The sequence below is a fragment of the Carcharodon carcharias genome, chromosome 5 (assembly GCF_017639515.1).
Source record: "Carcharodon carcharias isolate sCarCar2 chromosome 5, sCarCar2.pri, whole genome shotgun sequence".
NCBI classification, from domain to species: domain Eukaryota; kingdom Metazoa; phylum Chordata; class Chondrichthyes; order Lamniformes; family Lamnidae; genus Carcharodon; species Carcharodon carcharias.
Window position 1 is genome coordinate 24,673,689 of NC_054471.1, and position 21,863 is coordinate 24,695,551.

General features: G+C 48.3%; 1 protein-coding gene across 1 annotated transcript in view; it reads right to left on the bottom strand.

Moving 5' to 3' along the window:
- The window catches only part of LOC121278256 (calpain-9-like), a 233,754-nt gene that overhangs the window by 204,944 nt on the left and 6,947 nt on the right, over positions 1-21,863 (bottom strand). Inside the window, exons 3-4 of the mRNA XM_041188486.1 lie at positions 15,210-15,279; positions 11,457-11,575 (exon numbers count right to left, since the gene is read on the bottom strand). Of these exons, the coding sequence (XP_041044420.1) occupies positions 11,457-11,575; positions 15,210-15,279 (189 nt within the window). The remainder of the gene's footprint in view (positions 1-11,456; positions 11,576-15,209; positions 15,280-21,863) is intronic.

A 21,863-nucleotide genomic window follows, 5' to 3' on the forward strand; every position in this document is an offset into this window, starting at 1 on the left:
CTGGTAATGCAGACTAATAACCCAGTCACCCAGGTTAATGTCATGGTGGCAGGGGTTGGTAATGCAGACTAATAGCATAGTCACCCACGTTAATGTCAGGGGGGCAGTGGTTGGTAATGCAGACTAATAACCCAGTGATCCAGGTTAAAGTCGGGGGGGGGCAGGGTTGGCAATGCAGACTAATAACCCAGTGACGCAGGTTAATGCCAGGGGGGCAGGGTTTGGTAATGCAGACTAATAACCCAGTCACCCAGGTTAATGTCAGGGGGGGCAGGGGTTAGTAATGCAGACTTATAACCCAGTGACCCAGGTTAATGTCAGCGGGTGCAGGGGTTGGTGATGCAGACAAATAACCCAGTGACCAAGGTTAATGCCAGGGGGGACAGGGGTTGGTAATGCAGACTAATAAACCAGTGACCCAGGTTAATGTCAGGGGGGGCAGGTGTTGGTAATGCAGACTAATAACCCAGTGACCCAGGTTAATGTCAGGGGGGAAGGGGTTGCTAATGCAGGCTAATAACCCAGTGACACAGGGTAATGTCAGAGGGACAGGGGTTGGTAATGCAGACTAATAACCCAGTGACACAGGTTAATGTCAGGGGGGCAGGTGTTGGTCATGCAGACTAATAACCTAGTGACAGAGGTTAATGTCAGAGGGACAGGGGTTGGTAATGCAGACAAATAACCCAGTGACGCAGGTTAATACAAGGTGGGGCAGGGTTTGATAATGCAGACTAATAACCTAGTCACCCAGCTTAACGTCAGGGGGGGCAGGGGTTGTTAAAGCAGACTAATAACCCAGTCACCCAGGTTAATGTCAGGGGGGGCAGGGTTTTGGTAATGCAGACTAATATCCCAGTGACCCAAATTAATGTCAGGGGGGGCAGGGGTTGTTAAAGCAGACTAATAACCCAGTGACGCTGGTTAATGTCATGGGGGGCAGGGGTTGGTAATGCAGACTAATAACCCAGTGACGCAGGTTAATATCAGGGGGGGCAGGGCTTGGTAATGCAGACTAATAACCCAGTGACACAGGTTAATGTCAGGGGGGGGCAGGGGCTGGTAATGCAGACTAATAACCCAGTGACGCACGTTAAAGTCAGGGGAGCGGGGGTTGGAATGCAGACTAATAAACCAGTCACCCAGGCTAATGTCAGGGGGGGCAGGGGTTGTTAATGCAGACTAATAACGCAGTGACCCAGGTTAATGTCAGAGGGACAGGGGTTGGTAATGCAGACTAATAACCCAGTGACACAGGTTAATGTCAGGGGGGCAGGGGTTGGTCATGCAGACTAATAACCTAGTGACAGAGGTTAATGTCAGAGGGACAGGGGTTGGTAATGCAGACTAATAACCCAGTGACGCAGGTTAATGTCAGAGGGACAGGGGTTAGTGATGCAGACAAATAACCCAGTCACACAGGTTAATGTCAGGGGGGGGCAGGGGTTGGTAATGCAGACAAATAACCCAGTGACGCAGGTTAATACAAGGTGGGGCAGGGTTTGATAATGCAGACTAATAACCTAGTCACCCAGATTAACGTCAGGGGGGGCAGGGGTTGTTAAAGCAGACTAATAACCCAGTCACCCAGGTTAATGTCAGGGGGGGCAGGGTTTTGGTAATGCAGACTAATATCCCAGTGACCCAAATTAATGTCAGGGGGGGCACGGGATGGTAATGCAGACAAATAACCCAGTGACGCAGGTTAATGTCATGGGGGGCAGGGGTTGGTAATGCAGACTAATAACCCAGTGACGCAGGTTAATATCAGGGGGGGCAGGGGTTGGTAATGCAGACTAATAACCCAGTGACGCACGTTAATGTCAGGGGAGCGGGGGTTGGAATGCAGACTAATAAACCAGTCACCCAGGCTAATGTCAGGGGGGGCAGGGGTTGTTAATGCAGACTAATAACCCAGTGACCCAGGTTAATGTCAGGGGGGGCAGTGGTTTGGTAATGCAGACTAATATCCCAGTGACCCCGGTTAATGTCAGGGGGGGCAGGGATTGGTAATGCAGGCTAATAACCCAGTGACACAGGTTAATATCGGGGGGGGGGCAGGGGTTGGTAATGCAGGCTAATAACCCAGTGACACAGGTTAATATCGGGGGGGGGGCAGGGGTTGGTAATGCAGACTAATAACCCAGTGACCCAGGTTAATATCGGGGGGGGGCAGGGGTTGGTAATGCAGACTAATAAGCCAGTGACGCAGGTTAATGTCAGGGGAGCGGGGGTTGGTAATGCAGACTAATAACCCTGTGACACAGGTTAATATCACGGGGGGCAGGGGTTGGTAATGCAGACTAATAACCCAGTGATAAGAACAAGAAGAATAAGAATGTCAGTGGGGGCAGGGGTGGGTAATACCGACTAATAACCCAGTGACCCAGGTTAATGTCAGGGGCGGCAGGGGTTGGTAATGCAGACTAATAACCCAGTGACACAGGTTAATGTCAGGGGGGCAGCAAGTGAAGCAGCATTTCACTTGCATTTCCCCCAACTTACTCTACTGCATCCGTTGCTCCCAATGTGGTCTCCTCTACATTGGAGAGACCAAACGTAAACTGGGCGACCGCTTTGCAGAACACCTGCGGTCTGTCCGCAAGAATGACCCAAACCTCCCTGTCGCTTGCCATTTTAACACTCCACCCTGCTCTCTTGCCCACATGTCTGTCCTTGGCTTGCTGCATTGTTCCAGTGAAGCCCAACGCAAACTGGAGGAACAACACCTCATCTTCCGACTAGGGACTTTACAGCCTTCTGGACTGAATATTGAATTCAACAACTTTAGGTCGTAAGCTCCCTCCCCCATCCCCACCCCCTTTCTGTTTCCCCCTCCCCTTTTTTTTCCAATAAATTATAAAGATTTTCCTTTTCCCACCTATTTCCATTATATATAAAATAAAAAAAAACCCACTAGAGCTATACCTTGAGTGCCCTACCATCCATTCTTAATTAGCACATTCGTTTAGATAATATCACCAACTTTAATTTTAACACCTATGGGTTCTATTGTACTATTGTCGTTGACATCTTTTGATGATCTGCTTCTATCACTGCTTGTTTGTCCCTACAACCACACACCCCCACCGCCCCTCCACCTCTTTGTCTCTCTATCTCTCCGCCCCCCACACACACACCTTAAACCAGCTTATATTTCAACTCTTTCTTGGACTCGAACGCAAGTTCTGTCGAAGGGTCATGAAGACTCGAAACGTCAACTCTTTTCTTCTCCGCCGATGCTGCCAGACCTGCTGAGTTTTTCCAGGTAATTCTGTTTTTGTTTTGGATTTCCAGCATCCGCAGTTTTTTTGTTCTTATCTCTGTGTTTAATTGACTGCCACTGCTCTTCAAGAAATGCCTACCTCCTTGAAGAAGTTCTGTTCCTCTCTGCGACAAGATTTCCGTATCTCTCTGTTGTTTTGCTCACCTTCTTTGCTTTCTATTTCCCTCCTAGTGTTTGACAAGGTGTTTACTAAAACCCGCTTTCACAGCCATATCTCCTTTCTCAGTGACTGTCTCCGTCTCCGACTTACCCGACGTGGATTTCAACTGAAATTCCACCCCTCATGTTTCGAACCCACCCAGGATTACAGGTATCTCCGGGACATAAAACGTTTCTCGGACTGCTGTTCCCGTCACATTCTGAAATCCACACTCAGTGCCATGCGCCGCCATATGAACACAGTCGACCTCTCCCTCCATCAGCACCGCCGTACCCTTTTTCAAAGCTGCGCATGACCCCAGTTTCATTTTATCCTTCGGCTCATCCGACGCCTCAACAAGAAACTTTTTCTCTTTCTCTCAAGTGCTAAGGAACGCAAGCTACAACAACTCATCGACACCAACACCCATCTAGGACACCCCACCCCTGCCTGTTCCTCCGTCCCCACCCTTTCTTCCAATCCCAACCCCAGCCGTGTATTCACTATACCCCCTGACCTTCCCCTCTCCGATGCTGAACGTTCAGTGCTCAGCAAAGGACTTAGTTTCATACCCTTACGCCCTCACCTCAATGAATTTCGGGCTCGGCATGATACTGAACTCTTCCGCCGTCTTCGTCTCCGGGCTTACTTCTTTGGGCAGGAGTCCTCTCCCAGTTCAACGGATCCTTTTACCTATCTCCAATATTCTCCCTCCACCTGGACCCCTCCCTCTGGATTCTTACCTTCTCTTGATCTTTTCATTGAGAACTGTCGGCGCGACATTAGTCGTCTCAATTTCTCTGCTCCTCTCACCCATTCTAACCTGTCTCTCTCTGAACTTACTGCACTCCATTCTCTCAGGTCCAACCCTGACATTGTCATCAAACCCGCTGACAAGGGTGGTGCTGTTATTGTCTGGCGCACTGACCTCTACCTCGCGGAGGCTGAGCGTCAACTCGCAGACACTTCCTCCTACCTCTCCCTGGACCATGACCCCACCACTGAACATCAAGCCATTGTTTCCAGGACTGTCACTGACCTCATCTCCTCTGGGGATCTCCCTCCCACAGCTTCCAACCTGATAGTCGCCCAACCTCGGACGGCCCGCTTCTATCTCCTACCCAAGATCCACAAACAGAACTGCCCCGGTAGACCGATCGTCTCAGCTTGCTCCTGCCCCACAGAACTCATTTCTCGTTATCTTGACTCCCTTCTCTCTCCCCTTGTCCAGTCCCGTCCCACCTACATCCGTGATTCCTCTGACACCTTACGTCACATCAACAATTTCCAGTTCCCTGGCCCCAACCGCTTACTCTTCACCATGGACGTCCAATCCCTCTACACCTCCATCCCCCACCAGGATGGTCTGAGGGCCCTTAGCTTCTTCCTCAAACAGAGGCCCGAACAATCCCCATCCACCACTACTCTCCTCCGTCTGGCTGAACTTGTTCTCACACTGAACAATTTCTCCTTCAACTCCTCTCACTTCCTCCAAATAAAAGGTGTGGCTATGGGTACCCGCATGGGCCCCAGCTATGCCTGTCTCTTTATGGGGTATGTGGAACATTCCTTGTTGCAGTCCTACTCCGGCCCCCTTCCACAACTCTTTCTCCGGTACATCGATGATTACTTCGGTGCCGCTTCATGCTCTCGTCAGGACTTGGAAAAATTTATTAATTTTGCTTCCGATCTCCACCCCTCCATCATTTTCACGTGGTCCATCTCTGACACTTCCCTTCCCTTCCTTGACCTCTCTGTCTCAATCTCTGGTGATAGACTGTCCACCAATATCCATTACAAACCCACCGACTCCCACAGCTATCTCGACTACAGCTCCTCACACCCTGCTTCCTGTAAGGACTCCATCCCATTCTCTCAATTCCTTCGCCTCCGTCGCATCTGTTCCGATGATGCTACATTCAAAAACAGTTCCTCTGACATGTCCTCCTTCTTCCTTAACCGAGGTTTTCCACCCACGGTCGTTGACAGGGCCCTCAACCGTGTCCGGCCCATCTCCCGCGCATCCGCCCTCATGCCTTCTCCTCCCTCCCAGAAACATGATAGGGTCCCCCTTGTCCTCACTTATCACCCCACCAGCCTCCGCATTCAAAGGATCATCCTCCGCCATTTCCGCCAACTCCAGCATGATGCCACCACCAAACACATCTTCCCTTCACCCCCCTTATCGGCATTCCGTAGGGATCGCTCCCTCCGGGACACCCTGGTCCACTCCTCCATCACCCCCTACTCCTCAACCCCCTCCTATGGCACCACCCCATGCCCACGCAAAAAATGCAATACCTGCCCCTTCACTTCCTCTCTCCTCACCGTCCAAGGACCCAAACACTCCTTTCAAGTGAAGCAGCATTTCACTTGCATTTCCCCCAACTTACTCTACTGCATCCGTTGCTCCCAATGTGGTCTCCTCTACATTGGAGAGACCAAACGTAAACTGGGCGACCGCTTTGCAGAACACCTGCGGTCTGTCCGCAAGAATGACCCAAACCTCCCTGTCGCTTGCCATTTTAACACTCCACCCTGCTCTCTTGCCCACATGTCTGTCCTTGGCTTGCTGCATTGTTCCAGTGAAGCCCAACGCAAACTGAAGGAACAACACCTCATCTTCCGACTAGGGACTTTACAGCCTTCTGGACTGAATATTGAATTCAACAACTTTAGGTCGTAAGCTCCCTCCCCCATCCCCACCCCCTTTCTGTTTCCCCCTCCCTTTTTTTTCCAATAAATTATAAAGATTTTCCTTTTCCCACCTATTTCCATTATATATAAAATAAAAAAAAAACCCACTAGAGCTATACCTTGAGTGCCCTACCATCCATTCTTAATTAGCACATTCGTTTAGATAATATCACCAACTTTAATTTTAACACCTATGTGTTCTATTGTACTATTGTCGTTGACATCTTTTGATGATCTGCTTCTATCACTGCTTGTTTGTCCCTACAACCACACACCCCCACCCCCCCTCCACCTCTTTGTCTCTCTATCTCTCCGCCCCCCACACACACACCTTAAACCAGCTTATATTTCAACTCTTTCTTGGACTCGAACGCAAGTTCTGTCGAAGGGTCATGAAGACTCGAAACGTCAACTCTTTTCTTCTCCGCCGATGCTGCCAGACCTGCTGAGTTTTTCCAGGTAATTCTGTTTTTGTGTTGTTAATAACCCAGTGACCCAGGTTAATGTCAGGGGGCGCAGGGGTTGGTAATGCAGACTAATAACCCTGTGACACAGGTTAATGTTAGGTGGGGCAGGGGTTGGTGATGCAGACTAATAACCCAGTGACCCAGGTTAATGTCAGTGGGGGCAGGCGTTGGTGATGCAGACTAATAACCCAGTGACCCAGGTTAATGTCAGAGGGACAGGGGTTGGTAATGCAGACTAATAACCCAGTGACGCAGGTTAATGTCAGAGGGACAGGCGTTAGTGATGCAGACAAATAACCCAGTCACCCAGGTTAATGTCAGGGGGGGCAGGGGTTGGTAATGCAGACAAATAACCCAGTGACGCCGGTTAATGTCAGGGGGGGCAGGGGTTGGTAGTGCAGACTAATAACCCAGTGACCCAGGTTAATGTAATGGGGGGCAGGGGTTGGTAATGCAGACTAATAACCCAGTGACCCAGGTTAATGTCAGAGGGACAGGGGTTGGTAATGCAGACTAATTACCCAGTGACGCAGGTTAATGTCAGACGGACAGGGGTTAGTGATGCAGACAAATAACCCAGTCACCCAGGTTAATGTCAGGGCGGGCAGGGGTTGGTAATGCAGACTAATAACCCAGTGACCCAGGTTAATGTCAGAGGGACAGGGGTTGGTAATGCAGACTAATAACCCAGTCACCCAGGTTAATGTCAGGGGGGGCAAGGGTTGGTAATGCAGACTAATAACCCAGTCACCCAGGTTAGTGTCAGGGGGTGCAGGGGTTGGTAATGCAGACTAATAACCCAGTCACCCAGGTTAATGTCAGAGTGACAGGGGTTGGTAATGCAGAATAATAACCCAGTGACCCAGGTTAATGTCAGACGGACAGGGGTTAGTGATGCAGACAAATAACCCAGTCACCCAGGTTAATGTCAGGGGGGGCAGGGGTTGGTAATGCCGACAAATAACCCAGTGACGCAGGTTAATACCAGATGGGGCAGGGTTTGGTAATGCAGACTAATAATCCAGTGCCGCAGGTTAATGTCAGGGGGGGCAGGGGTTGGTAATGCAGACTAATAACCCAGTGACCCAGGTTAATGTCAGAGGGACAGGGGTTGGTAATGCAGACTAATAACCCAGTCACCCAGGTTAATGTCAGGGGGGGCAAGGGTTGGTAATGCAGACTAATAACCCAGTCACCCAGGTTAGTGTCAGGGGGTGCAGGGGTTGGTAATGCAGACTAATAACCCAGTGACCCAGGTTACTGTCAGGGGGTGCAGGGGTTGCTAATGCATACTAATAACCCAGTCACCCAGGTTAATGTCGGGGGGGGCAGGGGTTGGTAATGCAGACTAATAACCCAGTCACCCAGGTTAATGTCAGAGTGACAGGGGTTGGTAATGCAGAATAATAACCCAGTGACCCAGGTTAATGTCAGACGGACAGGGGTTAGTGATGCAGACAAATAACCCAGTCACCCAGGTTAATGTCAGGGGGGGCAGGGGTTGGTAATGCCGACAAATAACCCAGTGACGCAGGTTAATACCAGATGGGGCAGGGTTTGGTAATGCAGACTAATAATCCAGTGCCGCAGGTTAATGTCAGGGGGGGCAGGGGTTGGTAATGCAGACTAATAACCCAGTGACCCAGGTTAATGTCAGAGGGACAGGGGTTGGTAATGCAGACTAATAACCCAGTCACCCAGGTTAATGTCAGGGGGGGCAAGGGTTGGTAATGCAGACTAATAACCCAGTGACCCAGGTTAATGTCAGAGGGGGAAGGGGTTGGTAATGCAGACTAATAACCCAGTGACGCAGGTTAATACCAGGTGGGGCAGAGTTTTGTAATGCAGACTAATAAGCCAGTGACGCAGGTTAATGTCAGGGGAGCGGGGGTTGGTAATGCAGACTAATAACCCAGTGACACAGGTTAATATCACGGGGGGCAGGGGTTGGTAATGCAGACTAATAACCCAGTGACCCAGGTTAATGTCAGGGGGCGCAGGGGTTGGTAATGCAGACTAATAACCCTGTGACACAGGTTAATGTTGGTGGGACAGGGGTTGGTGATGCAGACTAATAACCCAGTGACCCAGGTTAATGTCAGAGGGACAGGGGTTGGTGATGCAGACTAATAACCCAGTGACCCAGGTTAATGTCAGAGGGACAGGGGTTAGTGATGCAGACAAATAACCCAGTCACCCAGGTTAATGTCAGGGGGGGCAGGGGTTGGTAATGCCGACAAATAACCCAGTGACTCAGGTTAATGTCAGGGGGGGCAGGGGTTGGTAGTGCAGACTAATAACCCAATCACCCAAGTTAATGTAATGGGGGGCAGGGGTTGGTAATGCAGACTAATAACCCAGTGACCCAGGTTAATGTCAGAGGGACAGGGGTTAGTGATGCAGACTAATTACCCAGTGACGCAGGGTAATACCAGGTGGGGCAGGGGTTGGTAATGCAGACAAATAACCCAGAGACCCAGTTAATGTCAGGGGGGTGCAGGGTTTGGTAATGCAGACAAATAACCCTGTGACCCAGGTTAATGTCAGGGGGGGCAGGGGTTGGTAATGCAGACAAATAACCCAGTGTCCCAGGTTAATGTCAGGGGGTTAGAGGTTCAAATCCCACCATGGCAGCTGTTGGAATTTAAACTCGTTTAATAAATCGGGAATAACAAGCTAGTCTCAGTAAGGGTGACCACCAAAATATTACTGATTGATGTAAAAAAACCCATGTGGTCCTCTAAGGAAATCTGCTGTCCTTACCCAGTCTGTACTACATGTGACTCCAGATCCACAGAATATGGTCGACTCTAAACTGTCCTGTGAAATGGTGTGGCACATCACTCAGTTCAAGGCTATTACATCCCTGAAAAGAATTTTTTAAGATCCTGCTCCATCTTAGTGCTTTGGTCTGCCTTACTTAAACTGATCATGACTGCATTTCCCACAGAGGCTGAAAATTGTAATGGCTCTGCTTTTCCTCCATTCTTCACTGTTCTCCATACCTTGCATTCTGTCACTCCATCATCTCCACCCCCAGCTTCTAATATCCCTGTACTTTGGAAAGGCCTGATAGCATTGTAACATTTAACCCTAATTTAGAGCAGATTGCTAAACCGACACAGAGCCTGAGACTGAGGGCAACATTTCTTTTTCTTGTGTTTGTAACCCTGGAGTTTGAGGAGTACAGTAACATTCAGAGCATATCAGACACATCACCAGAGCAACAATGGGGTACCGGAGCAGACACATCAATGTAAACAATGGGATACAGGAGCAGACACATCAATGTAAACAATGGGTTACAGGAGCAGACACATCACCGTAAACAATGGGTTACAGGAGCAGACACATCACCATAGCAACAATGATTTACAGGAGCAGACACATCGCCATAGCAACAATGGGTTACAGGAACAGACACATCACCATAGCAACAATGGGTTAACAGGAGCAGACACATCACCATAGCAACAATGGGTTACAGGAGCAGACACATCACCATAGCAACAATGGGGTACAGGAGCAGACACATCACTGTAAACAATGGCGTACAGGAGCAGACACATCACCATAGCAACAATGGGGTACAGGAGCAGACACATCACCGTAAACAATGGGTTACAGGAGCAGACACATCACCGTGAACAATGGGGTACAGGACCAGACTCATCACCATAGCAACAGTGGATTACAGGAGCAGACTCATCACCATAGCAACAATGGGTTACAGGAGCAGACTCATCACCATAGCAACAGTGGGTTACAGGAGCAGACACATCACCATAGCAACAATGGGTTACAGGAGCAGACACATCACCGTAAACAATGGGTTACAGGAGCAGACACATCACCATAGCAACAATGGGTTACAGGAGCAGACTCATCACCATAGCAACAGTGGGTTACAGGAGCAGACACATCACCATAGCAACAATGGGTTACAGGAGCAGACTCATCACCGTAAACAATTGGTTACAGGAGCTGACTCATCACTATAGCAACAGTGGGTTACAGGAGCAGACACATCACCGTAAACAATGGGTTACAGGAGCAGACTCATCACCGTAAACAATGGGTTACAGGGGCAGACTCATCACCATAGCAACAGTGGATTACAGGAGCAGACTCATCACCATAGCAACAATGGGTTACAGGAGCAGACTTATCACCAAAGCAACAGTGGGTTACAGGAGCAGACACATCACCATAGCAACAATGGGTTACAGGAGCAGACTCATCACCATAGCAACAATGGGTTACAGGAGCAGACTCATCACCATAGCAACAATGGGTTACAGGAGCAGACTCATCACCATAGCAACAATGGGTTACAGGAGCAGACACATCACCATAGCAACAATGGGTTACAGGAGCAGACTCATCACCGTAAACAATGGGTTACAGGGGCAGACTCATCACCATAGCAACAGTGGATTACAGGAACAGACTCATCACCAAAGCAACAGTGATTTACAGGAGCAGACACATCACCATAGCAACAATGGGTTACAGGAACAGACCCATCACCATAGCAACAATGGGTTACAGGAGCAGACTCATCACCATAGCAACAATGGGTTACAGGAGCAGACTCATCACCAAAGCAACAGTGGGTTACAGGAGCAGACTCATCACCATAGCAACAGTGATTTATAGGAGCAGACACATCACCCTAGCAACAATGGGTTACAGGAGCAGACACATCACCATAGCAACAATGGGTTACAGGAACAGACTCATCACCATAGCAACAATGGGTTACGGGAGCAGACTCATCACCATAGCAACAGTGATTTACAGGAGCAGACACATCACCATAGCAACAATGGGTTACAGGAGCAGACACATCACCGTTTATACTGACCCGAAAGTGAAAGATGCCGCAATAATTTATTTGAAAATCTTGATTTTGCGGCACGACGTGAGCAAAGAGGTCCTCCTGCATCGTCAGGGACGCCAATGCAGCTAGAAACCAGCAGTCTCCTGGAAGGAGAGAATCAGCCTGATCACTCTTACACACAATGCACTGGATTTTACAGGGTGCACTTTCTCCCACAGCCCCCAGGTGCCCACCCAAATGCCCACTGCCCTGCAGCCATTTTGCACTGAAGGCACCATTAGTTGTTTAAGGTCAGGATTTCCACCCCAGCTGGCGAGGAAGTCCCAAGCTCGAGAGCCGGTGGCCAAACTGCGGCAGCTTTGAGCAGAGGCCACTGCTGGGACTACCAGCTGGCCCTGAACAAAGGGAATGTTACGGAGCCTGGGCTGAAAGGTAACTCCGGGGTGTCGGCAGGGCACACCCCACTGAGGTGGGTGAGGGGTGGGTGGAGGGGCAGGTTTGACAGGCCAGTGTGGGGGATGGAGTGGCTTAAAGGGGCAGTATGACCTTGAGGGGAGGATGCCTCCTTTGGGCACAGGTGACCCCCACCCCCCCCACAGTAGGTACCTCTCTTCTTGCCTGAGAGCAGCCCACGCAGTGAAAACCACCAGACTACCCACTTAGACTATGCCCCCCCACCTCTGCCATGGGTAAAATCGTGGCAGGGACAGATCAGGCACCTTAATGCCATTAATTGGCCATCTAATGCCTTCCCTGTCCACCATAGCATAGGAGTCAGGTCACAGCTGGGCAGGTAAGCAATGGGAAGGCCACACGCTGCATTTTACAAGCGCCCCACCATCAAATACACCAGGGTTGGGGGGGGGGGGGGGGGGGGTGGGGGCGGCTGGGGGAGGGGGGGGGGGGGGGGGGTTGGGGTGGTGATGTTGTAAAATTAAGCCCAATCTGTCCAGCCTGGGCCACCTATAATTGAGGTTAATGTAGAACCACATTGTTGTTAGTGAGATCTTACAATGTACAAACAGGCAGCTTAGAACATAGAGGGGCATTAGGATTCAAACACAGGGGGAGCTCAAAGCTATAATGTTGAAGTAGCTCTAGGATATAACAAGGGAGATGACTGGTTTATAACATTGAGGGGTTTGGGTTATAATATGGGGCATGTCTCAATTATAAAATGGGGAGGGGGTCTAGGTTATAATACTGGGGGGTCTGGGTTATAACATAGGGGGGCCTGGATTATGACACTGGGGGGGGTCTGGGTTATAACACTGGGGGGATCTGGATTATAACACCAGGGGGGGGTCTGAGTTATAACATAGGGGGGTCTGGGTTATAACCTTGGGGGGGGTCTGGATTGTAACATTGGGGGGGTCTGGGTAATAACATTGGGGTGGTCTGGATTATAACATTGGGGGGTTTGGGTTATAACATTGGGGGGTTTGGGTTATAACACTGGGGGGTGGTCTGGGTTATAACATTGGGGGCGTCTGGGTTATAACATTGGGGGGTTTGGGTTATAACATTGGGGGGTTTGGGTTATAACACTGGGGGGTTCTGGGTTATAACATTGGGGGGTGGTCTGGGTTATAACATTGGTGGGGTCTGGGTTATAACATTGGGGGGGTCTGGGTTATAACATTGGGGGCGTCTGGGTTATAACATTGGGGGGGTCTGGGATATAACATTGGGGGAGTCTGGGTTATAACATTGTGGGGGTCTGGGTTATAACATTGGGGGCGTCTGGGTTATAACATTGGGGGGTCTGGGTTATAACATTGGGGGCGTCTGGGTTATAACACTTGGGGGGGGTCTGGGATATAACATTGGGGGAGTCTGGGTTATAACATTGTGGGGGTCTGGGTTATAACATTGGGGGAATCTGGATTATAACACCCGGGGGGGGTGTCTGGGTTATAACATTGGGGGCTCTGGGTTATAACACTGGCGGGGGTCTGGATTGTAACATTGGGGGGGTCTGGGTAATAACATTGGGGTGGTCTGGATTATAACATTGGGGGGTTTGGGTTATAACATTGGGGGGTTTGGGTTATAACACTGGGGGGGTCTGGGTTATAACATTGGGGGGTGGTCTGGGTTATAACATTGGTGGGGTCTGGGTTATAACATTGGGGGGGTCTGGGTTATAACATTGGGGGGTCTGAGTTGTAACACTGGTGGGGGGTCTGGGTTATAACATTGGGGGGGTCTGGGATATAACATTGGGGGAGTCTGGGTTATAACATTGTGGGGGTCTGGGTTATAACATGGGGGGGGTTTGGGTTATAACATTGGGAGGGGGTTGGGTTATAACATTGGGGGGTTCTGGAATATAATATTTGGGGGGTTCTGGGTTATAACACTGGGGGATTTGGGTTATAACATTGGGTGGTCTGGATTATAACATTGGGGGGGTATGGGTTATAACGTTGGGGGGGTCTGGGTTATAACACTGGTGGGGGGTCTGGGTTATAACATTGCGGGCTCTGGGTTATAACATTGAGGGGGTCTGGGTTATAACACTGGGGGGGTCTGGGTTATAACATTGGCGGGGTCTGGGTTATAACATTGGGGGGGGTCTGGGTTATAACACTGGGGGGTCTGGGTTATAACATTGGGGGGGCTCTGGGTTATAACATTGGGGGGTCTGGGTTATAACATTGGGGGAATCTGGGTTATAACATTGGGGGGGGTCTGGGTTATAACATTGGGGGGTCTGGGTTGTAACATTGGGGGGGTCTGGGTTATAACACTGGGGAATTTGGGTTATAACATTGGGGGGGGGTCTGGGTTATAACATTGGGGGGTCTGGGTTATAACACTGGGGGGGTCTGGGTTATAACATTGGGGGGTCTGGGTTATAACATTGGGGGGGGGTCTGGGTTATAACATTGGGGGGGTCTGGGTTATAACATTGGGGGGGGTCTGGGTTATAACACTGGGGGGGGGTCTGGGTTATAACATTGGGGGGGGGTCTGGGTTATAACATTGGGGGGTCTGGGTTATAACATTGGGGGGTCTGGGTTATAACATTGGGGGGGGGTCTGGGTCATAGCATTGGGGGGGTCTGGGTTATAACATTGGGGGGGGGTCTGGGTTATAACACTGGGGGGGGGTCTGGGTTATAACATTGGGGGGGTCTGGGTTATAGCATTGGGGGGGTCTGGGTTATAACATTGGGGGGGGGTCTGGGTTATAACACTGGGGGGGGGTCTGGGTTATAACATTGGGGGGGGTCTGGGTTGTAACATTGGGGGGGTCTGGGTTATAACATTGGGGGGTCTGGGTTATAACATTGGTGGGGTCTGGGTTATAACATTGGGGGGGGGTCTGGGTTATAACATTGGTGGGGTCTGGGTTATAACATTGGGGGGGGGGTCTGGGTTATAACATTGGGGGGTCTGGGTTATAACACTGGGGGGGGTCTGGGTTATAACATTGGGGGGTCTGGGTTGTAACATTGGGGGGATCTGGGTTATAACATTGGCGGGGTCTGGGTTATAATATTGGGGGGGGTCTGGGTTATAACATTGGGGGGGGATCTGGGTTATAACATTGGGGGGTCTGGGTTGTAACATTGGGGGGGTCTGGGTTATAACATTGGGGGGGTCTTCGTTATAACACTGGGGGATTTGGGTTTGAATCCTGCCCCAGCAGATGGTGTAATTTGAAGAAGGGCAATTAGGGCTGGGTAATAACTATTGGCCAACCAGCAATGCCCAAATCTCACGAATGAATGAATACAAAAAAACAACATGACTGATGACAGGATCTTACCCACATTCCCTTGGCACAGATCGAATCGACTGGCTCCTTGCACAAAAAACTTGGGATTCCGATGGATTTCCTGGAAAGAAAAGGAATTGTTTTAAATCCAGGACAATACAGTTCAACAGTCAAAAAACATTTGGCATGGAAACTTTTAAGGTGTTTCCCCAAATCTGCCTGTGAACAATGTATGTTTATCTGTTGTTTTTGACAGGATCTTCCAAGCCCACAACCACTACATCTAGAAGGACAAGGTCAGCAGATAAATGGGAACACCAACACCTGGAATTACCCCTCCAAGTTACTCGCCATTCTGACATCACTGTGGCTGGCTCAAGATCCTAGAACTCTCTTCCTAACAGCACTGTGGGTGTACCTACACCACATGGACAGGTCGGCGGGCCCACAGCTGATTCTGCAGAGCCCCTGCCTTCCTGAAAATTTAAATGGGCCGGGATGATGTCGGGGGTTCCGTCATTTTACACATCGGTGAGCAGGCCCCACCCCTACTCGCTGACGGCAAAATTCTGCCCCACGTGTGCTTCTTCAATCACCTCCAGCTCTAGAAGCTTGCGCTGTGTAGTGATTGGTCAATACAGTCACATGGTCAACTAACTACATTCTCTTAAAGCTCCAGTTATGACACAGCAGTTGTTAAAGGCTGAGTTGTTTAAATCCCAGAGGGAAACTTGAACAAACATCATAACCTATATTTTCAATTGGTATGTTTGAGGTGCAACTCTGAATTTAGGAATAAGACCACCAAGCCTCAAAGAGCTTTTTCTATAAAACTAATTTAAACATTTATTAACTTAACAACAAATTAAATATGTACACATGTCTGCAAATTACTACTAAAATAACTTTTAAACAACTCCCCAAATTAATCATCCCAGGTAAATCTCTACTAAGGCAACAGTAACCCATAGACTTTAAACAGATACCAGGCAAAGTACATTTGACCTTACGAACTCAAAATGAGGTTTCTTGTAATTTGGTTCCTTTGCAGATACTGTTGTAGGCTGACAGGCTGGTTAGGTCTTCAATGCCTCTGTCTTACACACACAAACTCCTTTCTGTTTATACCTAGCTTCCCCTTTGAATGTAAATTTTCCATTGTATCCTAGGCTTTTAATTTTACCTCTCCTAACAATAATCCTTTCATTCCACCAATTTTATTAGTAATATAAACACATTGCTTGGCATCTCCCAGCTAGATGCAAGATTTTACCCATTCTTTTGAATGGTTTATTCAACAAATGCAAATTGTACTTTACCTTTTACTCCTTACATTCATCTAATTAACATCTCAAACTACTATACATCAAAGCACTAGCTGATTTTAATCCAATTAAGACACACCGGTGGTTGTGTGTGGCATCATCCGGCATGTGAACAGGAACCGGGACAACCTGGTGCTGATGGATCCCTGTCCAGCTTTTACATCCTGGACTTAAAAATTTGGACCACCCACTCAGCCAAACCATTAGAGGTGGGGTGGTAAGGCGAGGTTTTGATATGAATTATTCCGTTGAGGGTTGTAAACATGTGGAATTCCTCGCTGGTAAATACAGTCCCGTTGTCTGACATAAGCACCTCTGGTAACCCGTGCACTGCAAAGCTCTGTTGCAAACAGTCTATGGTGGCAGTAGATGTGGGTGACTGGACTTCATAGACATCCATCCACTTGGAGTGAGCGTCTATTAGCAAAAGGAACATTGTGTCCAAGAAGGGCCCCATGTAGTCAATGCAGAGATGGACCTATGGCTGCCCCAGCCATTCCCAGAGGTGCAATGGCGCTAAGGGGGGGAGGGGGGTAGCTTTTGTACCTGCTGGCACTGAAGACAACTTTTGACTAGGGTTTTGATGTCTGTGTCCATCCCTGACCACCACAAGTAGCTGCGCGTTAGCATTCTCACCCTACTAACGCCAGGGTGAGCGCTATTTAATTCGGCCAGTAATGGCCTTTGCCCTCTTGGGGGCACGATAACCCTTGCTCCCCAGAGCAATAAGCCATCCTGGCAGGTGAGCTGCTATCTGCGATTGAAATAGGGCTTCATGTCACCAGACTTTGGCTCTCCTGACCCTCCATTCAAGACCTGGTCCCGGACGTGAGATAAAAATGGATCTCGGCTTGTCCACTCACGGATTGGTTTGGCCTGGACAGGGGATGAATCAAAAAAATTTACTCGGCCAAGTTCCTGGGGACTTGGAACCTTCACGTTGGTATCTGGCAGGGGGAGAGGCTCAGCACGTCAGCATGTGCGATCTGGCTTCCTGATCAGTGAATAAAAGTCTGTTTGTAAGCAGCCAATATCAGTGCCCCCCTCTGGATATGAGCAGATGCGATGCCTGATCCTCTCGAAAAAAATCCCAGCAGAGGCTTGTGGTTGGATATAATGTGAAAATGGCGACCATAGAGGTATTGATGAAATTTCCGAACACCAAGCACAACAGACAAACCCTCCTTCTCAATTTGAGCATGTTGTTGCTCTGCAGCACTGAGTGTGTGGGATGTATATCCAATGGGTCATTCGGAGCCATCCACCATCCGATGTGAAAGTACATCCATAAGGGGATGGGTCGCAAGTTAAAATCAATTCTTTCTTTGGGTCAAAGTGGACCAGTAGGGGCGATGATCTTAACAATTGCTTTGCCTTCAGAAACGCATCCTGGTGCGGAGCTTGCCAAATCCATTTGTGGTTTTTCTTAAGCAATGTGCATAACGGAGCCAGTACAGTTGATAGATTTGGGGAAAATCGCCCATTGTAGTTTATCATAACTAAGAAGGCCTTTAGTGCTGTAGTGTTTCTCGGTGCAGGTGCCTAGGGAATAGCCTTGGCCTTTTTTCCCTCAGGATGCAGGCCCTGCACGTTGACCTTATGGCCTAAGCAAACTACCTCTTTGGCTTGGAAAAGACATTTTTCTCACTTCAAGCGCACCCCCGCTTGTGAGAAGCGTTTCAGCACCTCCTCCAAATTAGCTAAGTGTTCTTCGTCAGTTCATCCAGTGACTACGACATCATCCAGATAAACAACAACATGGGGCAGTCCCTGAAGTAGATTTTCCATGGTACGCTGGAAAATAGCACACGCCGGTGAGACCCCAAGGGGAGTCAAGTATATTGATACAATCCTCGATGTGTATTATTGGTCATGAATTCCCTAGAGCCTTCTTCCAACTCTACCTGCTGGTAGGCGTGGTTCATGTCGAGTTTTGAATGTGTGATACCCCCTGCCAATGTCGAATATAATTTGTCAATCTTCAGTATTCGGTGTCTATCAAGTTTGGCCACTCTGTGATTATAGTCACTGCATAAGCGAGCAGTTCGGTCTGGCTTCAGTACAGGTACTATAGGTGCTGGCCACTCAGAAAATTGTTCCGGTTGTAAGATACTCAACTTTTCCAGCCTGTTTATCTCAAGCTCATTATGCTCCTTGTCCCGTAGAGCACAAGGGTCTGGTCTGGCTCTGATAAATCTGGGGGTTGCATTAGGGTCTACGTGGATTTTGACTTGTAGCCCACGAATCCTTCCAAGCTCGTCACTGAAAATGGAAGCAGACTTTTGTAACAATTCCGGCATGTTTCTCGTTCTGATTTGAACCACGTTGTTGTTAGTGAGATCTTACAATGTACAAACAGGCAGCTTAGAACATAGAGGGGCATTAGAATTCAAACACAGGGGGAGCTCAAAGTTATAATGTTGAAGTAGTTCTAGGATATAACAAGGGAGATGACTGGTTTATAACATTGAGGGGTTTGGGTTATAATTTGGGCGTGTCTCAATTATAAAATGGGGAGGGGGTCTAGGTTATAATACTGGGGGTCTAGGTTATAACATTGGGGGGTCTGGGTTATAATACTGGGGCTCTGGGTTATAACACTGGGGGGGTCGGATTGTAACATTGGGGGGGGTCTGGGTTATAACAATGGGAGGTCTGGGTTATAACACTGGGGGGGTCGGATTGTAACATTTGGGGGGGGTCTGGGTTATAACAATGGGGTGGTCTGGATTATAACATTGGAGGGTCTGGGTTATAACAGAGTCAAATGGTTCAAGATGCCCAAACTGCCGCATACTCAGTGACTAAGGAGACTGCGCGTTCAAACAGCTTTCAATGTAGTGGTGAAGTAACATAGCGGCTTTCTTGATTGCCATCAATTGATCCAGTTTATCCTCATCACCAGTTTTATGTTTTTGATTATCTGGTTCACTTTGTCCAGTGAATGCTAGCTTCACCCTTGATATTAACGCATAAATTGGTGCTTGAAACAATTTAGGAAGAGAGAGCGATTAACCGAACAAACACTGGTAGTTCAAAACAAAAACAGAATATCCTGGAAAAACTCAGCAGGTCTGGCAGCATTGGCGGAGAAGAAAAGATTTGACGTTTCGAGTCCGAATGACCCTTCAGCAGAACTAAGTAAAAATAGAAGACAGGTGAAATATAAGTTGGTTTAAGGGGGGTGGGACAAGTAGAGCCAGTGATAGGTGGAGATAACCAAAAGATGTCACAGACAAAAGGTGGTGAAATTATCTAAAGGAATTTCAATCCCTTCACCCCACCCTACCCCCATTAGTTCTATCTGTACCTTGCTTGTCCTGCTTTCTACTCTTAATTATCACATTCCTTAGATAATATCACCACCTTCAACACCTTTTTGTCCTTTTGTCTATGACATATTTTGGTTATCTCCTCCTATCACTGGTTCTACTTGTCCCACAACCCCCCCCCCCAAAACAAACTTATATTTCACCTCTTTTCTATTTTCACTAAGTTCTGCTGAAGAGTCATTCGGACTCAAAACGTTAACTCTTTTCTTCTCCACCGATGCTGCCAGACTTGCCGAGTTTTTCCAGGTAATTCTGTTTTTGTTTTGGATTTCCAGCATCCACAGTCTTTTGTTTTTAAAAACTGGTAGTTTATTGGAACCAAGAAGAGAGCATGAACACCATGTGTGCTTCTTCAGTCACCTCCAGCTCTAGACTTCCAGTTACCCAAGAAGCTTGCGCTGTGTAGCGATTGGTCAATACAGTCAAATGATCAACTAAGTACATTCTCTTAAATGTACATAGCACCCCACTTTACCACAAACACCCATGAATTCAGCCCATCAGCTCAAATGCCCACTCCCTCGCATGCCTATTCAGCTCTTCTTTAAATCTTCCCACAAGGTCTGATCTGCCCATCACTCTGTCCCACACATTGCCCATCCTCAATGTGAAACACTTTAACCTGTATAACATCCCGATTCCAAACACCGACTTCCAGCTAGGCCAGGATATGTCAACACTCCAGAATTGACCTGGGATCTCTTGAGATTAAAGATGAAAGATTAATCTTACGTAAACACAAGAAATACGAGCAGACGTAAACCATGTTGCCCGTCAAGCCTGCTCCACTATTCAATACGATCATGGCAGATCCTGGGCTTCAACTTCACGTTCCCACCACACCCCTTCCCCATGTCCTTTGATTCCCTGAGACACCAAAAATCTGCCTAGTCCAGCCTTAAATATATTCAACGATGGAGCACCCACAACCCTCTGGGGATCCAAAGATTCACACCCCTTTTAGTGATTCGTCTCAGTCCTAAATGATCAGCCCCTTATCCTGAGACTGTGCCCCCGTGTTTTAGACTCCCCGGCCAGTGGAAACAATCTCTCAGTGTCTACCCTGTCAAGCCCCTTCAGAGTTTTGTAGGTTTCAATGAGATCACCTCTCATTCTAAACTCCGGAGAATATAAACCCAGTTTACTCAGCCCCACAGCATAGGACAATCCCGTCATCCCAGGGACCAATTTAGTGAAACTTCATTGTGCTCCCTCCAATGTGGGTATATCCTTCTTAAAGGTGGAGACCAAAACTGCACTCCTGAGGCAAGTAGCTCCAGGAGAAAAATGGAATTGGTCATTCCTTCTCTCTCCCTTTTCTTCGAACGCTTTTGTCTGCTGTTAGTCATAAATGGAGCTGGTGAAAGAAGGTAACAAAAACAGAAACAGAAATACCTGGAAAAACTCAGCAGGTTTGGCAGCATCGGCGGAGAAGAGTATAGTTGATGTTTCAAGTCCTCATGACCCTTCAACAGAACTAAGTAAAAATAGGAAAGGGGTGAAATATAAGCTGGTTTAAGGGGGGGTTATATTTCACCCCTTTCCTACTTTTACTTAGTTCTGTTGAAGGGTCATGAGGACTCGAAACATCAACTGTGCTCTTCTCCGCCGATGCTGCCAAACCTGCTGAGTTTTTCCAGGTATTTCTGTTTCTGTTTTTGTTTTGGATTTCCAGCATCCGCAGTTTTTTGCTTTATCTCGGTGAAAGAAGATACTTGGCTGGGTGATGAAGTTGAAAATGAGAGATAATGTGATAAAACTGCCTGGAACACATCCTGTTGGCTCCTCCAGTTAGGGCTGTCCTCAAACATTCAGGCTCCCAATTGCTGCAACACTCTTTTGCCTGGCACTGGCCTTTGTCTCCCACTGAATCTCACAATTATTTACTTTCCTCAGTACTCCACACCCTTAATCTTGTTACAGATTACAGGAACCTTGTTTGGCTTCCCCCTCACTAAACTGAGATGAGCTGATTTAAGACAAACCTTCCAGTGTGCAAGGTTTTGTAATACTCTTGAAGGAGGCACTAAGGTAATTATAGATAATGA